Source organism: Pongo pygmaeus, chromosome 14 (genome assembly GCF_028885625.2).
Source record: "Pongo pygmaeus isolate AG05252 chromosome 14, NHGRI_mPonPyg2-v2.0_pri, whole genome shotgun sequence".
Taxonomy (NCBI): domain Eukaryota; kingdom Metazoa; phylum Chordata; class Mammalia; order Primates; family Hominidae; genus Pongo; species Pongo pygmaeus.
The window spans coordinates 36,924,570-36,940,460 of NC_072387.2; the positions used below are offsets into that span (position 1 = coordinate 36,924,570).

Below are 15,891 nucleotides of genomic sequence, written 5' to 3' on the forward strand. Positions count from 1 at the left end.
TGGGTAACACTTCATATTTATTGGCAAGGAAGAAGAAATAAAGCGAGCGAACATAGAAAAGCAGTAGCTTAGTGTGCCCACAGGGATACTGGTGGCCACTGTGACTTAAGTATTAACCCAGAGGCGGGGGCTCTGATTCCATCCGAGATGTTTTTCAGAGTTTTCCATGAGGCTCCATCAGCAGTATAAGGGCCATTGTAAGTCAGATCAACTAGATCACTTCTCCAGATAAAAATAAAAATAGACTTTCCTATTGTGGTCCATGTGGAGTTCTTATTAGTTTTATAAATGGTCACACCAGTTGTCCCTTTCATAAACTAGAGTGAAATCAAGATTATCAAGATTTTTCCTCTGAGGAAGAACAGTTAAGGCACACACACAAAAAACAGAAAGCATAAACTTAAAGAAATTTTAAAAACGTATTAAATACTGAATCGATGCATTGATATCATTCTATTGCACACAGAACTGAGAGTCAGAGGCCTGGGTGCTTGACCTGGCTCTGCTACTCACTGCAGGCTGCTGCAAACATGACTAACCAGTTTGGGCTCCAATTTTCTCAAATTTTCTAGAGGTTCTCAAAGTTTCCTTATAACTCTAAAATTCTATGATTTCATTAAAATGCACGGTTCTTTAAATAGGCAGTTTTAATCCATTAGGAGTTTCTTGTGTTCTGTATAAAGCTTTAATATTGGGAACTTAGTTCATTATCATGCATGATTATAAAGCCCTACAAACAAATTCCCATTACTAGTGTGTCTCAGATCCAAAGTAATTAAAATGAGGATGCTACACTTTGTGATTACAAATATTGTCTTGGTATTACTTTAGATTATTTCCTATCAACAAGTCAGCATTTTTGACAGTGGATTGAATTTTTTTTTAATGCCCTTGCTACTTAGTTACTGAAGATATCAACACTAACAGATGAGCGTGCTCTCAGACACTGGAAGAGTGAATGTACCTCCTGGAGTCATTAAATTACTATTCCATTTACTATCAAACCTAAAAATTTACTACTAAACATCTTTGATATTCTGAAGCAAAAAAGATCATTTTTCTACTGTAATGGCATGAAGACATAGCACAAAGTTAAAATTTTCTCTTTAATTCCCTATTAAGTATTTGAGGGAACTGCAAACAAACACTGCCCTCATACGACATTGAAAGCCAAATCAGCTCTGGTGAGGGAGATTCTAAAATGGCACCACATCCCTATTGTATGGATTGTTTTGCTAATCAGTTTTGTACTATACCCTTTGTTTAAAATGTAATGACTTGAGCCAAAGATATTGGCATTTAACAGTAATTTTGTAAAATGATTGCAGATCATAAACAGATTACATTGTTTTACATCAGGTGTTGTACTAGTGTTTTAAAAAACAACTGCTGAAGGAGGTTTTGAATATGTATCCTTCTAGCCAAAAAAAACTTAATTAGTTCAAGTAGGCCCCATCGTCCCCCTCTTCAAATGAGTAAGTCTTGTCTCTATTAATGTTTGTTTAATTTTAAAACAAGACTGGAACTTTCAACCCAGCTGTACATAAAAGAATTATTTTCAGCATTCTCATTACAAGAGCCCACTTCTTCAGGGTTAATAGAGCATGTTACATATTCAAAATGCTTCCTAGTCATTGCTCAACACATCCCATTCAAAGAATGTTGACATCATAGGAAGGTTTAGAGATGCAGAAAGTTAGCCACACAGTAAGAGACTAGACCGAAGTGAGCACTCAAACAAACCTCATCTCTTGCTTACCTTGCTACATTGTTTCCTTTTCCCCAGCCCTTCTCACCTCTACCACCCAAGAATCTACAGAGTTCTGAGCTCTCTGGGGCTGTCTGAAGAACCTGTCTTGGTATTTTGTCAGGAATTTGAGTCATTAGGCTCTTGCAGCTTCCCACTTACAAAGCATGTCTTAAACTGTTATGGAAATGAGGATGGTCCTACCATACAACTTCCGGCGAGGGAAATGCCTTCACTTTCATAGAGAGCCGGTAAGACCGCTTGCCAGCTACGGTTTCGAGCACCTGATGTTTTCGATGTTTCACAGTGATGAATGCTTTATCTTTGAAAGGAGAAGTGATAAATACATTAGAAAAGAATATATTTCCATAAACAAAACCTTAGGGCCTCATTCAGGGAGGGTGTATTCAATGGGTAAATAAACAGAGCTGAATTATGATAGAGCCTATCAATGAGCCCAAATGTTGATCATGAATAGGATACTTTAAAAGCACTGTAATTGGTGAATGCCTTTCAAATCAAATGGTATCACATCCTAGCAACATAAAACAGTGGCAGAGCAACAGAAAGTGAAACACCTTAAATATCTCTATCACAATAACAAAGAAGTGGGAAGATATTTCTAAAAATCTAACTGGCCACTATAAGCTAGGTGAGAAAAAGTTGCTCTGTGCACTCAAAAACAACTAATTTGATATCAAAAATCAACTGGAGAAAGACAAAAGGAAATAAAGGCTACTGATAGAATTGTTCCATAGTTTCTGCCCTCCACACTGTTTCCTTTTCAGCAATGGAAATAAGGTCATTAAGCATTTTCTTTACAGAATTTGCATACCGAAATTAAGCAACAACATTAGGATTCCTTTAGAGTAAAAGCAGGGATAAAACAGCATTAATTCTAAATGATTTAGCAAACCATATTTTTATTTCTCTAATTCATGGTAGTACCTGAGAAATTTTTCTTAGATAATAAAGATAAAACTCATCATCTTTTTCTGTTTTGTTTATACAGAACACTAAGAATTTCATAAATATATTAGGTTCTAACTGAATTATTAGCCATAATAAACATCTAAAGAAAGGACTCTCTGTTCAATTCAAAAGTATTAAATTTAAAGAGTACTTAACTTGGTTTGCTTTTTGACAGGGGGAGGAGGGAACCATGGTCAAGTCGTATTCACTCATGATAATGTAACTCTTGGCCAACAGAAAACTGACTTATTTAGGGAACACAGACATCTACAATGATTAGAAAGCATAGCATGAGTTGGCAACGCTGAACTATGCTTACCATATATATGCACTGAGGTGTTAACAGATTTGAATGATGGTCCACTCCTTACACGACAAGTATAAAGTCCTTTGTCTTTGTTCTGCACTTTGTCAATAGTAAGAACACTGTAGAATATGTTGGCATGGGAATTGCTTTGGTCAATTCGTCGCCTTACAGAAGCTCTCTTATTTTTCTAGAAAGAAAATGTATAACAAATGTAGAAGGAGTGAGTGTTCATGCTTAAAGTTATATAGGATTTTAACATTTCTTAGATCATTACTTCGACAACAGCTTCTGTTTTATACTAAGAATCATGTCAAATCCACCTAGAGTGTAATGTTTGGAAACTATATCTGTGTCTAGAGGTGCTTCAAAGATGTAGCATAGCAGGATTTATTTAGCACTTAATTTTCTTCAAATACACTTTCACATATACTATCTCAATTGTTTGTCCCAACAAGCTAATGAGATTGGCAGGCTGACTGTCCTTTTACTGATGAAAAAACTGAAGGAAGTGACACCCTGGCCCAAGTTGGCTAGGAACTGAAGTCTTTTGAGCATAAATCTAGTGTCCTTCCTCTGGCACACACACCTCTCTAGACAGTAACCTGTTCCCTAGGCATAGATATCACACACAAACGTGGACAATCATAAGCCTTAGTGTCTGGCTTAATGACAGTGCTTCTCTCACCAAATCACCATGTGAATTTCCTTTTTTGTCCCTACGAGATATGAAGGTAAATATAATGAGTCTTGGCTGTACTTACTAAGGTGGAATAATCCTATAGTTTCATTATTTCACTATTTGAACAATGCTTGCCCATGTCGGCTAAATCACAGTAAATGGATCTTTAACCAAGACTTGGAAGGTGCTGTCCCAGGTTTGTCTCAGAGAAGACCAAGAATTAGCCTTAGGCTCCGCAATCTGACCTGGCCACAATGACAGTCCTGCTTACTGTTTTGAGAAGACAAGATCACATTGCCTTCTCCTTTTTTTTTAAGCACTGTATTTTATAACTAATAAGTTATTTCCACCTCTCAATCCTTCCCCATAGTCATAGGGGGCGGAGGGGAGGAGCATGGAAAAATGTCTTTGGGAGCTGTCCAGAACTGAGTTTTGGGTCTTGAGCTTAGTTCTCTTCTGTGCCACGTTTAATACACTTCTACCCACCTGTCCTTTTACTTCCCCGTTGGAACAGACAGACACATGTTGAGGCCATTTTCTTCATTCTCAGCAATAACCGGAGAGAAAAGTCAATTGCCACTATCAAAAGTCAGAGAACTAGTCCCCTAACATAACAGACTGAGGGAGCTTTCTGCAGCTCTATTTATACAGGTACTACTCCTTTTGCCAAGCTGAGTAACACTGGTATTGCTTCTGACTTGGGAAAGAACTCATCCTGTGTTTTAGAATTGCTTCGCCCAGTACTGCAGCCACCAGCCACGTGTGGCTATTAAAATTAAATGAAATCAAAAATTCATTTCCTCAGTCACACTAGTCACATTTCAAGTGCTCATCTGCCATATGTGGCTAGTGGCACAGTACTGGAGCACAAATACAGGATATTTCCATCACAGAAAGTTCTGTTGGACAGTGCTGTTTTAGAAGATTATTAGCATTTAATAGATGTGTTGTAGATACTCTTACAGTAGCAATGCTAGCAGGATAAAAGTTTCTTCCCTCTTGGCACTTACAGAGAATATTTGATTTCTATTAAAACCCAGAAAATATTGCTACAAGCCATAGCATTTTTATTTAAATGAAACAATACCACTCCAAGAAAATAGTTCATGACTGATAAGTCCTTAATGTGTCCCTACAGGGCACTTGTTACACGTTTTTGTTGCTAAGTTATGTCATTTCCATGGTGAGAAATGTCGATGAAAAACAACACTAGCTTGAGGCTGATGCATTAATCTTTCATACATAATTTAACCATAAATTGACTTTGTAATTGGGCAATCTGAACGACATAACAAATGATTGTACTTGAGATATGCCGCATAAATTATGCTGACACACAAGAAGTGGGGGCTAGAACTACTGGCAAAATTTCCTTAACAGTTTATCATAGTTTCCCCATCTATACATTTTTAAAACAATTATTGTTTGCAAGGATGTTCGATTTGAATAAGGGAACCCAACACAGGCTTCTTTCTTCTCATTTTTCTGAAGGACAGAATTGCTCCCCTGACACTTAACAAATGGAATATTGGATGGCTGGGTTGTAATATCTTTTCCAAACATGCTCCAATCAGGTGCCTGACTGTCTGCCAGTATCTTAAATGAATGCGCTGACAGAGACAGCCTCCTGGAAAGTTGTTGTTGTTGTTACAAAAGGCAGTCCCTGCCTGGCATTTAGTGATAAATTTCTCTCTCATCTCTAAATCCTACAGAATAGTTTCCAAGAATGAAACAATCCCTTTTTTTTCCACCTAGAATCATGCAATAGAAATACCAGTCTACACTCTTCAAAACAAAACCCCCCGACATCAAAAGACAGTATCTATGCATATCACACTCATGAAATGCCAGGCAAAGAAAGCACTCAAACCAAACCCAAAGCTTCTTTATTGACTAACACTGCCACAGGAGTCAGGATTTTCTGATTTTTCCCATCTCAAAACCCCTGCGGGATTTCACTTGCTTAAAATACTGTCCTGCAGAAGAAATAGAAAAATGGGTCACTCACTTCATCAGGGTAACTCCAGGTCATTTGAACTCTCGTGTTCAAGGGAGTGGTAGCAGTACAATTGAGGACAAGAGTATGGCCTCTAAGTAATTTGACTGGGCGTGGTGTGCTTATTTGGACATCTATGATTGTATTGGCTGCAAGCATAAGAGAGAAATTGTTTAAAATTAAGATTTCATGACACAGATAAAAATACAGAGCACTTCGGCTTATGATCATGCCTTTGAAGCATCACTTACTTTGTCGATGTGTGAGATAGTTTGTCTTATACAAATGCCCATTGACTGTTGCTTCACAGGTCAGAAGCCCTATTTCTTTGTACGTTGCATTTGATATGATGAAGCCCTTTCTACTGTCCCAGATGATGCGTTTTCCATCAGGGATCAAAGTGTCAAGTGGAAACTGAAAAGGAAGAGGCATGCATTAACAAGGTCCTATTAGCACTGGTTGGCAATACTGTTTCACCAGCAGTTTGTGAAAACATGATTTTTCATCTAAAATGAAAATAGTAAAACTCTGTAGTTTGCTTATAACAAACTAGGTTAAAAACTCTAGTTTGTTATAATTGGTTCTTGAGTTTTTTTGCATATAGCAAAAGATATTTGCATTATAATAAATTATAGTAATTATGATAATTTACTATCAGCTTTGGCAACAAGTGGCATCTACCCAGGATAGACCTAGTTGTCATGTCAGACTTTCAGGTGGAGCCCATAACTCTTTGGCCTCTGGGAATCTTCATAATAAACTGGTCAGACACTCAATAGACAAACCAATTAACAGGCTGGGTGTGGTGGCTCACGCCTGTAATTCCAGTACTTTGGGAGGCCGAGGTGGGCGGATCACCTGAGGTTAGCAGTTAGAGACCAGCCTGGCCAACACGGTGAAACCCTGTCTCTACTAGAAATACAAAAATTAGCTGGGCATTGTGGCAGGCGCCTGTAATCCCAGCCTCTCGGGAGGCTGAGGCAGGAGAATCACTTGAACCCGGGAGGCGGAGGTTGCAGTGAGCTGAGATCACACCACTGCATTCCAGCCTGGGCGACAGAACGAGACTCCGTCTCAAAAAAAGAGAGAGAAACCAATTAGCATTTTTTTCTACTGGGGCTGCCAGATTATTCTCATTTGTTTTCATCATCCAGAGCTTTTAACAAGCCATAGCTTTTCCTCCCATTTTGCATGGTTTACTGAAGAAGTGGCTGTCTTCAAAAGAGTGTAAATAATTCCAGGTCCTCCAAAATTCATAACATTAACTTGGCACTCACTGGGGTTGTCATTCTGAGGATCCTGCTGTGTCACAAGGAAGGCATCAGCTCTGCCTCTGGAAAGGCAACTCCCAGAAGCTGAAGCAGCTGATGGTGAAGGCAGCCTCGGAGGCCAGACAGAGACTCTGCAATGAATGAAGTGCTCTCTAATGCTCAGAAGTATTCCCAAGCACGGTGAGTCCAAACAGAAGAAAACAATCCGTGATCTGACTTTCTCCTTATGCCTTCTTCTGGCATCAAGAACGTAACATTTAAAGACTACAAGATAAACACTCTGCCTTGGGATTAAATTTTATTTATAAAGGGTCATTGCTCCATAAAGTGGCCCAGCCAAATTCCCCTGATGCCAGGTTGCCAGCCCAATTTCAGTGGTGGTAGACTCCCAACTACCACTATTCCTTATTCCCAGTTGAAAAAGGGAAAAAAAAAAATCAAATTACCTTCCCCCAACAGATTATAAAGGAAATACCAAACAGCCACAAAGAAGCTCGAAACCTTTTCTATCGCCTTTTAAAAAGTACACCTGGCATCCCTCTCTCTATCCCGTTATCATTTATTTCTATTGCTTGCTAAAGGAGCTGATCTGGATTTGTGATCCTATGGCAGAAATTTCTAGTCCAGAAGCCACTAGTGCCTCTCTTCCAGGGACTATGCCTACATCGGAATGTATTACTGGTGTTCCTTGGGTTTGAAATTAATTACATCCTGTTTATGAAGAACTGAAAGCAATTAAAGGATTCGCTTTCATGTTTCAGTAAATCAAGGTGCTACCTGTAAACTTAGGAATGCATTCAGTGGGAAAAAAAGAACCTTCTCGTCTAATTTAGTGCAAACAAAGGAAAACCCAGAAAAATTTAAGTCAGGGACTGAAATCTATGGTACTTTACAAATAAGTGAAAACAAGCTGTGCTGAATCTAAAAGAAAGGTTTGCTGACAGAATTCCTCAGTACAACTTAAAAATACACTAAAATTGCCTTTAAAGTGTTTCCCTTACTCTCATCTATCCATTACGGCTGTTAGTAGTATTCCATTGACAAAGTAACTTTACGTTTAGCTGACAAGATCTAAAGCAGTCAAAGACTGTAGCCCATCAGCTGTGACCACCACTGCATGTGTAAGAATGAAGGCAGATGGGCAGGTGGATCTCAGCCTCGAAAGGAAGCCCTGGGCAGCAAGGCCTGTCTGCAGCTGACCATGGCTCCGACAAAGCAGGCATGTGAAAAGGAGAGGGAGGGGACAGAAAATTAGAAGAAAAGGGACAATAAGAGAAATGAAAGGGAAAGATATTAACTTCATGTCAGCAGAAATACGTCATAGGTTAGAATATTTCCAGTATATATGTGCCAAACCAAAATCCCTGTTAAAATTTTACACTTCTCTTTCTCTCTTTTTAAGTTGTGCACTGCAGATCTTAGGCAGAAAACCAGTAAATAGACTCCCACCAGCCTCAGATTTTTATATGGGAATTTTGGAATGCTCCTGATGACCAAAAATCCCATCTGCATGAGCGCTCCCATGAAAGAGAACATTTCCCTCTCCACATGGTGTTTTCCATATTAATCATACAGCAATAATTATCTCAGACTAAGGGGAGTAATGCGATGCTATTGAAAACATGACTTGGTAATATATCAAGTACTGTACTGGGTATTAAACTGTTAAATAATGCTAAAGCTAACCCTTGAATAGGGCTGATCTTGTACTTAGATACTGCTCTAAGTGCTTTCCATATATCACCTGACTTAAGCTTTCTAACAGCAATGTGAGGTGGTACTACTGTCATCACCCCCTTCCTCAGATGGGGAAAGTGAGGTGGAGAGAGGTTTGATAACTTATTAGTTTGCCCAGTGACGAGTGGCAGTATGTTCAGAGTGCAGGCAATGTGGCACCAGCCTCTGCTCTTAACCACCCTTGTCTTCCTCCTATACGACTAGACCATTCAAGAAGGATGGCAGGAACACTGAATGAGAAGGCAAGATATTGGCTCAAATGCCCAGTACGACCTGCGAAGTTCCTGACACTCTGGAAACCAGGGTGTTTTTATCTTGACCAACTGAGGAGTTTGACTCCTCTGGCGTTTCCAGCTCTGCCGCATAATGACTTTGTATTTCCTGGCAATGGCACACAAATGTAATGGAGGCCAAAACCTGTCTCTGATGGACTATGTTGAAGGCCTACATGAGTAACAACCCAGGAGAGTGAATGCAAGGAAAGAGGATAAGGAGACTCCTCCACCACATTTCAGGACTCAGGGTTGATGGGTGAGACTGAACATCATTCTCTGAACTTTTCCAGCCTAACTGCCACCACTACCAGCACCAAACACTTCCTGAGTGCCTGCTCTGTGATGCACTGTGTGAGGTGCTGCTCTGGGGCGGACTTGACTTTCTCTCTTAAAGTTCTAAGCTCTCAGAACTTAGCACAGTTTTCCATTTGGGGAGCTTTTATCCAGTTCTGAGTCCTGGTATACTCCTAACTCTTACTGCTGATTAATTAGCTAGAATGTCATAGGTTTAGTTTTTGTTTTTATTAGATTCTACCCTAAATCTTTTACCTTTCCGTATGTACACTTTACAATATAGTATGAAGAAAAGTTTCATGTATGGCCTTCATCTCCCTTTTTTTCCCTAAGAGATGAAGTTTGGGTGCTCAGCAGGAGACAGGCCTTTTATCACCAAGGAACTTGCCAATTCAAACCAAAGGTGGTGGCTCCTTATGCATGAAGCCAGAACATGTCAATGCCTGGAGAACTGGGCACCCTGCTGACATTCTGTCTTCTCTGCAGTAATCTGGATAATCCACTCTCTGCAAAGTTATTAATTTGTGTAAGCAGCAGAATTGATTTTTCTCACATTTGCACACAATTGGGTTTGTGGCAATACATAACATTTTTCACGATTTCAGTTCTTTCATTATTCACATCGATTTACGCTTAAGACACCATCATTTTATTCTATTTAACCACATGCATGGACATAACTTCTAGCACTATTCCTTACAGTAAAAGGATGTTACAGGAAAGTCCACTGAGAAGCCCAGATGTCTGTAAGGAAATTATTCCAGAAAGATAAAATGAGTAAAACTTCATTATGCTTATTTGCAGTGAAAGTATGCTGAGAATAGCAGTGTTCAAATTTACCTTTTTTAAAGTAACAGTGATGTTAGGTGACGTAACCCGGCAGGGAATGACGAGCTCCCTTCCTTCAGTCATGTGTATAATTTCGGGGATTTCACTGTACATCTCTACGAAAGGTCTACCTGTATCTGAATGAGAAGAAAATGAAAAAATATATATGTAAATGATTGACACGCAAGCATCTAGACACTGTAGCTAGTGGGGTAAGGTAGGCACTGCCGCAGTCACGTCATTCTCCCTTAATGTAATCCATACATTCACATCTTTGTCTCTGAATTTGGCCCTCTGTGTTTCTACCCAGAAAAAGAAAGCTTCCCTAATAAAACCTAATTTCATATCTGTTGTTGGTCTCTGATCAGATTGCCCCAATACCTTAATATGCAACGTGATATGGGGGGACCACTGTGGGAAAAAGCCTAAAAGTGCAGTAGGAGAGAAAGGAGAAAATTCTGCATAGACTTCTCACCACAGCTATGCTAAGTGCCTCAGGAAGCGCCCTCCAGAGCCTTTGTAAGTGCTCAAAGGGCATAGATGCAGTGGCAAAGGTCAGCTCTCTTTGGAGAATTCAAGGTGATGCAGAAGTCTAGCAAGTCGAGGAGAGGATTATCATTTGAATGAGAGAAGCATGACTTAAAGGTTTTCTAGACCTTTCCTCGGAGGCTAATAATAATGAATGAGAAGGTCTGAGCTGCTTAGGGGGAGGGGGACAGGCCGGAGAAGCTGTGTTGAATGCTGCATTTATTTCATATGTATATTAGGCTAATTTCTTTAGTATGCACTACTTACCTGCTAATAGCAAAGTATGTGCAAGTGCCTGCAGAGAAGTCTAGAAAAGACTTTAAGCACCAACACTTCCTTAAAAAGCATGGCATTTGGCCAGTCTCAGAGGCAAGGAGGATTCAAACACCTGTTCAGCTTCCCTGTAACTCCTTGGGGAACCAGAATGAGCCCAAGATCCTTTTAGAAACATTCTCAGTCTACCCTGCCCTTGCCCTCGGGAATCTATTGACATCCTCAGGCAACGATCTCTTCAGGAGTCATTGTGTTCTGATCGTCGCCCGTTTGCTCCAGCCTTATATACTAAATGGAAAGAAGTCCTGTGTGAACTCTCTCCATTTGGACCTGAAAGAACCAACCAGGCCCCCACCTGCTTGCTGGTCCTGCCTCAGGTTTGTGGGTTACGAAGCTCATTTAGGATGCTGAATGGAGAAGGAATTGGAGAGAAACAAAAGCAGTAAGCAGGCAATGGTTGCCCAGACTAGATGGTGGCTACAGTGATCATTATGGTAGAACTGTGTCCCCACCAAAACCATATGCTGAAGTCCTAACCCCCTGTACTTCTGAATGTAACCTCATTTGAAAACAGGATTGTTGCAAATGTAGTTACTTAAGCTAAGTAAGGGAGGGCTCCTCATCCAATGTGATTAGCATCCTTATAAGAAGGCAGTCATGTGAAGGCAGACAGGGTGTGCAGACTCGCAGTATGTGCAGATGGAGGCAGAGACGGGTGCGATGCAGCGGCAAGACAAAGAATGCCAAGGATTGTGGGCAACCACCAGCATGTAGAAAGGGGTGAGGGAGGGTTCTCCTGCAGGTTTCAGAAGGGGCATGGCCCAGGTTGATTTGATTTCAGACTTAGAGTTTCCAGAACTGTGAGATAATACATTTCTGTAGTTTTAAGCCAAAAAAGAAAAAAAGTGGGCCATTGCTATAGCCTGCTGAAGATGGGATAGTTCTGTGCACAGCAGTGTGGAATGGAGGCACAGATGTGAGCTCTAGAGAGACCCTTTCACCACAGCCCATCTTGTGTGGTCCCTGGCACCTATATGTTAATAATTCCCACTCATCCTCTGGAAAGCCTTGCTAGCCCCCTTCCTTCCTGCACCCTTCTCCACCCTAGCCCACCTTAGGGACTTTCCCAGTGTTCCCACCGATTCTGTTACAACACGGTCCACAGAACCAACAACTTTTTTCTCTGGGTACTCCTTGGATGCTACATTCCTAGAGGAGAGGAAATGGATTGTATTCATGTCTGTCTCATGTGTACTGAATGAATGAGTGAACGGGTATCCAACCCTGTCATTTTACAGATGAGAAAAGAGGCACAAACAGGTGAAATGAGTTGTCTAGATGGGCACAGCCAGGCCTGTAGGCCAGTTACTTCTGCCTCCAATCTAGAGCCCCTTCCCCGGCGGCACCCTGAAGGCTGAACCTCTGGCTACCTTCTCTTGAAGGCCTCCATAGAAAGGGCTGCCAGCAGGTGACAATGGTTTTTCAGAAATGAAGGCTGATTTCCACAAATTCAGTAGGAAAGCAAGTGCCTCATGGTACTGTATAGTGTTGGAGAAATTCTGAAAAAGGGCTGATCACCAAGGGATGCGGTGTGAGAGCAGGCTTTGGGGAAGGCTTTGAGTCGGAGGGAGGTGGTTCAGAGTGCGCCTCAAAGCCTGGGTTTAATCCTGGCTGTGGTCCTGTGTAACTGTGAGACCTTGGGGAAATCATTATACCCTCTGTGCCTCATTTGTAAAATCTATGTGAAAGGGCTATGATGAGGATTACATGAATTAATATATGTAACGCACTTAGAATGATGCCTGGCAAATAGTTAGCTGTTAATTTTCTTATTATTATTATGACTCATTTGAACTTATGAACAAAGTGTTAGAGTTGGCAGTTAGGCAGACACGAGTGGGGCAGGAGAGTGCCCCTCCTCCCAAGAACGTCAGGTGACCATCAGGTGATGGTCAGGTGGTTATTAAACTGTCTTTCTAAAATAATAATTAGTCACAGCTGGCACCAGAGACAGACAGTCTCCCAACAGATAGAAAACACCTGAAGCTGATGATCAGCAGCTTCCTGATAAGATTTTAGAAGTTGGGCGAGCAGGCTCAAGCATGCACACTCAAAGGCAAAATGGCACAGTTTAACCGGTATATGACTTTCCTCTGCAAATACTCAACTGGTAAGGGAAAAACACCTCAAGTGAGCACAAACACAACTTCAGTAAACACAGTGTGCATGTGGCTCCTCCCAGGTGCTGGCAGGCCACTGTGCATGTGGACAGCCCATCTCAAAGGAAAAATCAGGGGAGAATAAACACAAACCCTTGAATCTCTCAAGTTGCCTGCTTGGCCTTCTGCCAAGTGTAGTTTGCTTCCTCTCATTCCTGCTCTAAAACTGTTTAATAAACTCTCACTCCTGCTCTAAAATTTGCCTCGGTCTCTCCCTCTGCCTTACACCTCTGCCTTACACCTACTAATGCCCTTGGCTGAATTTCCTCCAAGGAGGCAAGGATCAAGTTGCTGTAGACCCATACAGATTCGCTGCTGGTACTAGTAGGTAGATATGAAAATCACAAATTATACTCATCATCTTAACTATCAAAAATATAAATATATATTGATACAGTGGCATAGAAAAAAGGATTGGAAACAAACATACTAAAATTTTAAGAGCCAGGTGCAGTGGCTCACACCTGTAGTCTCAGCACTTTGGGAGGCTGAGGCAGGAGGATCACTTGAGGCCAAGAGTTTGAGACCAGCCTGGGCAACATAGCAAGATCCCTTCTCTGCCCAAAAAAAGTTAACAATGATTATCTTTGGGTGTTGGCTTTATGGATTATTGTTGTTCTTATTTACCTTCTTCTATATTTGTCAGTCTTTCTAGAATGATCATGCATTATTTTATAGTAATATTTTTAATTATTAAAGTTAAAACTCAAATGATAAAGCTCCATCCATTTTTGCTTAAGGAAAACTATAAATTTTGCATTTGATTTACCTGAGTTTCGTCCTCTATAATAGAATGAGACATTAACTGTCACAGTTAATAAACTTATGTGTTTATTAGGAAATCTCAATGGTTGTAGTAACATATGCAGAGAGAAAAAGTTAATCAGACAGACACAAGGATTTCTTATCAGCATTAAATTCCTCCTTTAAATAAATTCGCTGAGCTAGACATTCAGCCGTGGACTATTGGGATTTGATCATTCCTTTCCTTCCTCTTGTGAGTCTATATTTTTGTCTCTTTTGTGCATCCCAAGGTAAACACAAAGAAATGGTTTAATTCATTTAACTAAATTGTAAATCCTTCATATTTAATTTACTGTCTCCTTAAGTGATTGTTTTCAACAAAGGACACTGGCACAAAAAAGTTACTACAGGAGATAATAAAATCAGTGTAGTCATTTCTAGACTAATGAATACCAGTCCCAAATGAAAATAGAAAAGGTTAATTCAACATATCTTTGAATTTCTTCTTTCCCTTTGGTACTGTGGATCCCCAAAACACTTAAATTTTACTACAGCTATTGGCCTTTAAAAGCCAATACCAATTTCAGCACTGGGTCCACTGAAATTCCATCCAAAGATATCAGAACTTCAGTGATTTGTGTCCCTCCAAACACTATGCAAAACGCATCATTTGTGTGACAGTCAAAAGTGGCATTATAAATCCACCGTGTTTGCAAATAAGCATATGACCGTAGATACACACACACACGAACAATACTCTCTGGGCTTATTAATAGTATATTTCCTCTGCAATTTACTTCAAGGAAGGGCTAAGAATGAATTTGCCTGACATATAATAATACAAACATATTTTGTTTTGTAGGACCATAGATATAGAAGAGGTCACGGTTCCATTAATATCACCAGTAAAACCACTTACTACTCCCGTAGGACACATCTGTCTTTGTCACAAAATTAAAAATGACTTCCAATCCCAGCCAGCACTGCAGAGTGATTTCCTGAGACCAAATTGGCTGGTTGTTGAAAGAGTGAGGAAGAGCTGCTCCAAAGACTGCCGGTGTACTGGCAGCTCAGACACACTGTCACCAGGGACTCATGCCAACACTCAGCTAGGTGGAGGTCACACTGCCCTCACCTCTCTGAACTCTTAGAGCTCAAAGCAGTGACAGGAAACTGGCATAGAATATGAAGTTTTCTCACCCACTGGGAGTATCTGGGCTGTCACCTATCCTTCAGGACAACAAGTGGGCTCAGACACAGAGAAAGATCAAACAGGGACCCTTGCTCAGAATGGAATGATGTCTATTTTTTAAATGTGTTTTTTCCTTTTGAAATCTGTAATCATGCTGGCACACTGAAGCATACAGACATAGTGGCCCCTGCATATTATCCTCAATCGATTCCATTTCTAACTGGCATCACCTGGGAGTTCTGCTGTGTTCAGAGCAAGTAAACAATGTTCAAAATTTAGGACTTCTGACTTGAAGAGGAGTTCAAGAGTAAACACATTGTTTTCTAGCACATGTACATATTTATGGTTTTTACAAAGTTTTTCCTGGCTGCCTTTCTTTTAATTGCATTTTTATCCTGGTCATGAGGACATCTAGTCATTTTAAAGGAGGGTATGATTTTCATTTATTGAAGATGAAGTGGAGAGGATAAAAAATGAATTAACCAATCCCATGAAAAGGGTTCTATCTAGACATAAGAGTTTTCACATCATACAGATCTTCATATTGTGGACCGTAAGTAATACTCAAGGAGAATGTACTGATTGGTAAAATATTTTATTTGAAATATGAGCAAGAAAAGAAAAGAGGCAGGTTCTTCCATGACTTACACTGCCCATCAAAGCCACTGACAACTCAAAACAGAGCTTTGGAGCAACCACAAGAAAGTTGGAGTAGTTATACTAACATCAGACAAAATAGACTTTTAAATAAGAAATTATTAGTGAGGAAATGGTTAGTGAAGATAGAGAGGGGTGTTTGATAATATTAAGAGGGTCAATCCTTGAGGAA

General features: G+C 40.2%; 1 protein-coding gene across 4 annotated transcripts in view; it reads right to left on the minus strand.

Moving 5' to 3' along the window:
* FLT1 (fms related receptor tyrosine kinase 1) overlaps positions 1-15,891 on the minus strand; it is a 194,829-nt gene that overhangs the window by 127,976 nt on the left and 50,962 nt on the right. For all 4 annotated transcript variants that reach the window (XM_054446522.2, XM_063650729.1, XM_054446523.2 and 1 more), the window contains exons 4-8: positions 10,119-10,243; positions 5,953-6,115; positions 5,714-5,850; positions 3,039-3,213; positions 1,952-2,069 (exon numbers count right to left, since the gene is read on the minus strand). In XM_054446522.2, coding sequence (XP_054302497.1) covers positions 1,952-2,069; positions 3,039-3,213; positions 5,714-5,850; positions 5,953-6,115; positions 10,119-10,243 — 718 coding nt within the window. The remainder of the gene's footprint in view (positions 1-1,951; positions 2,070-3,038; positions 3,214-5,713; positions 5,851-5,952; positions 6,116-10,118; positions 10,244-15,891) is intronic.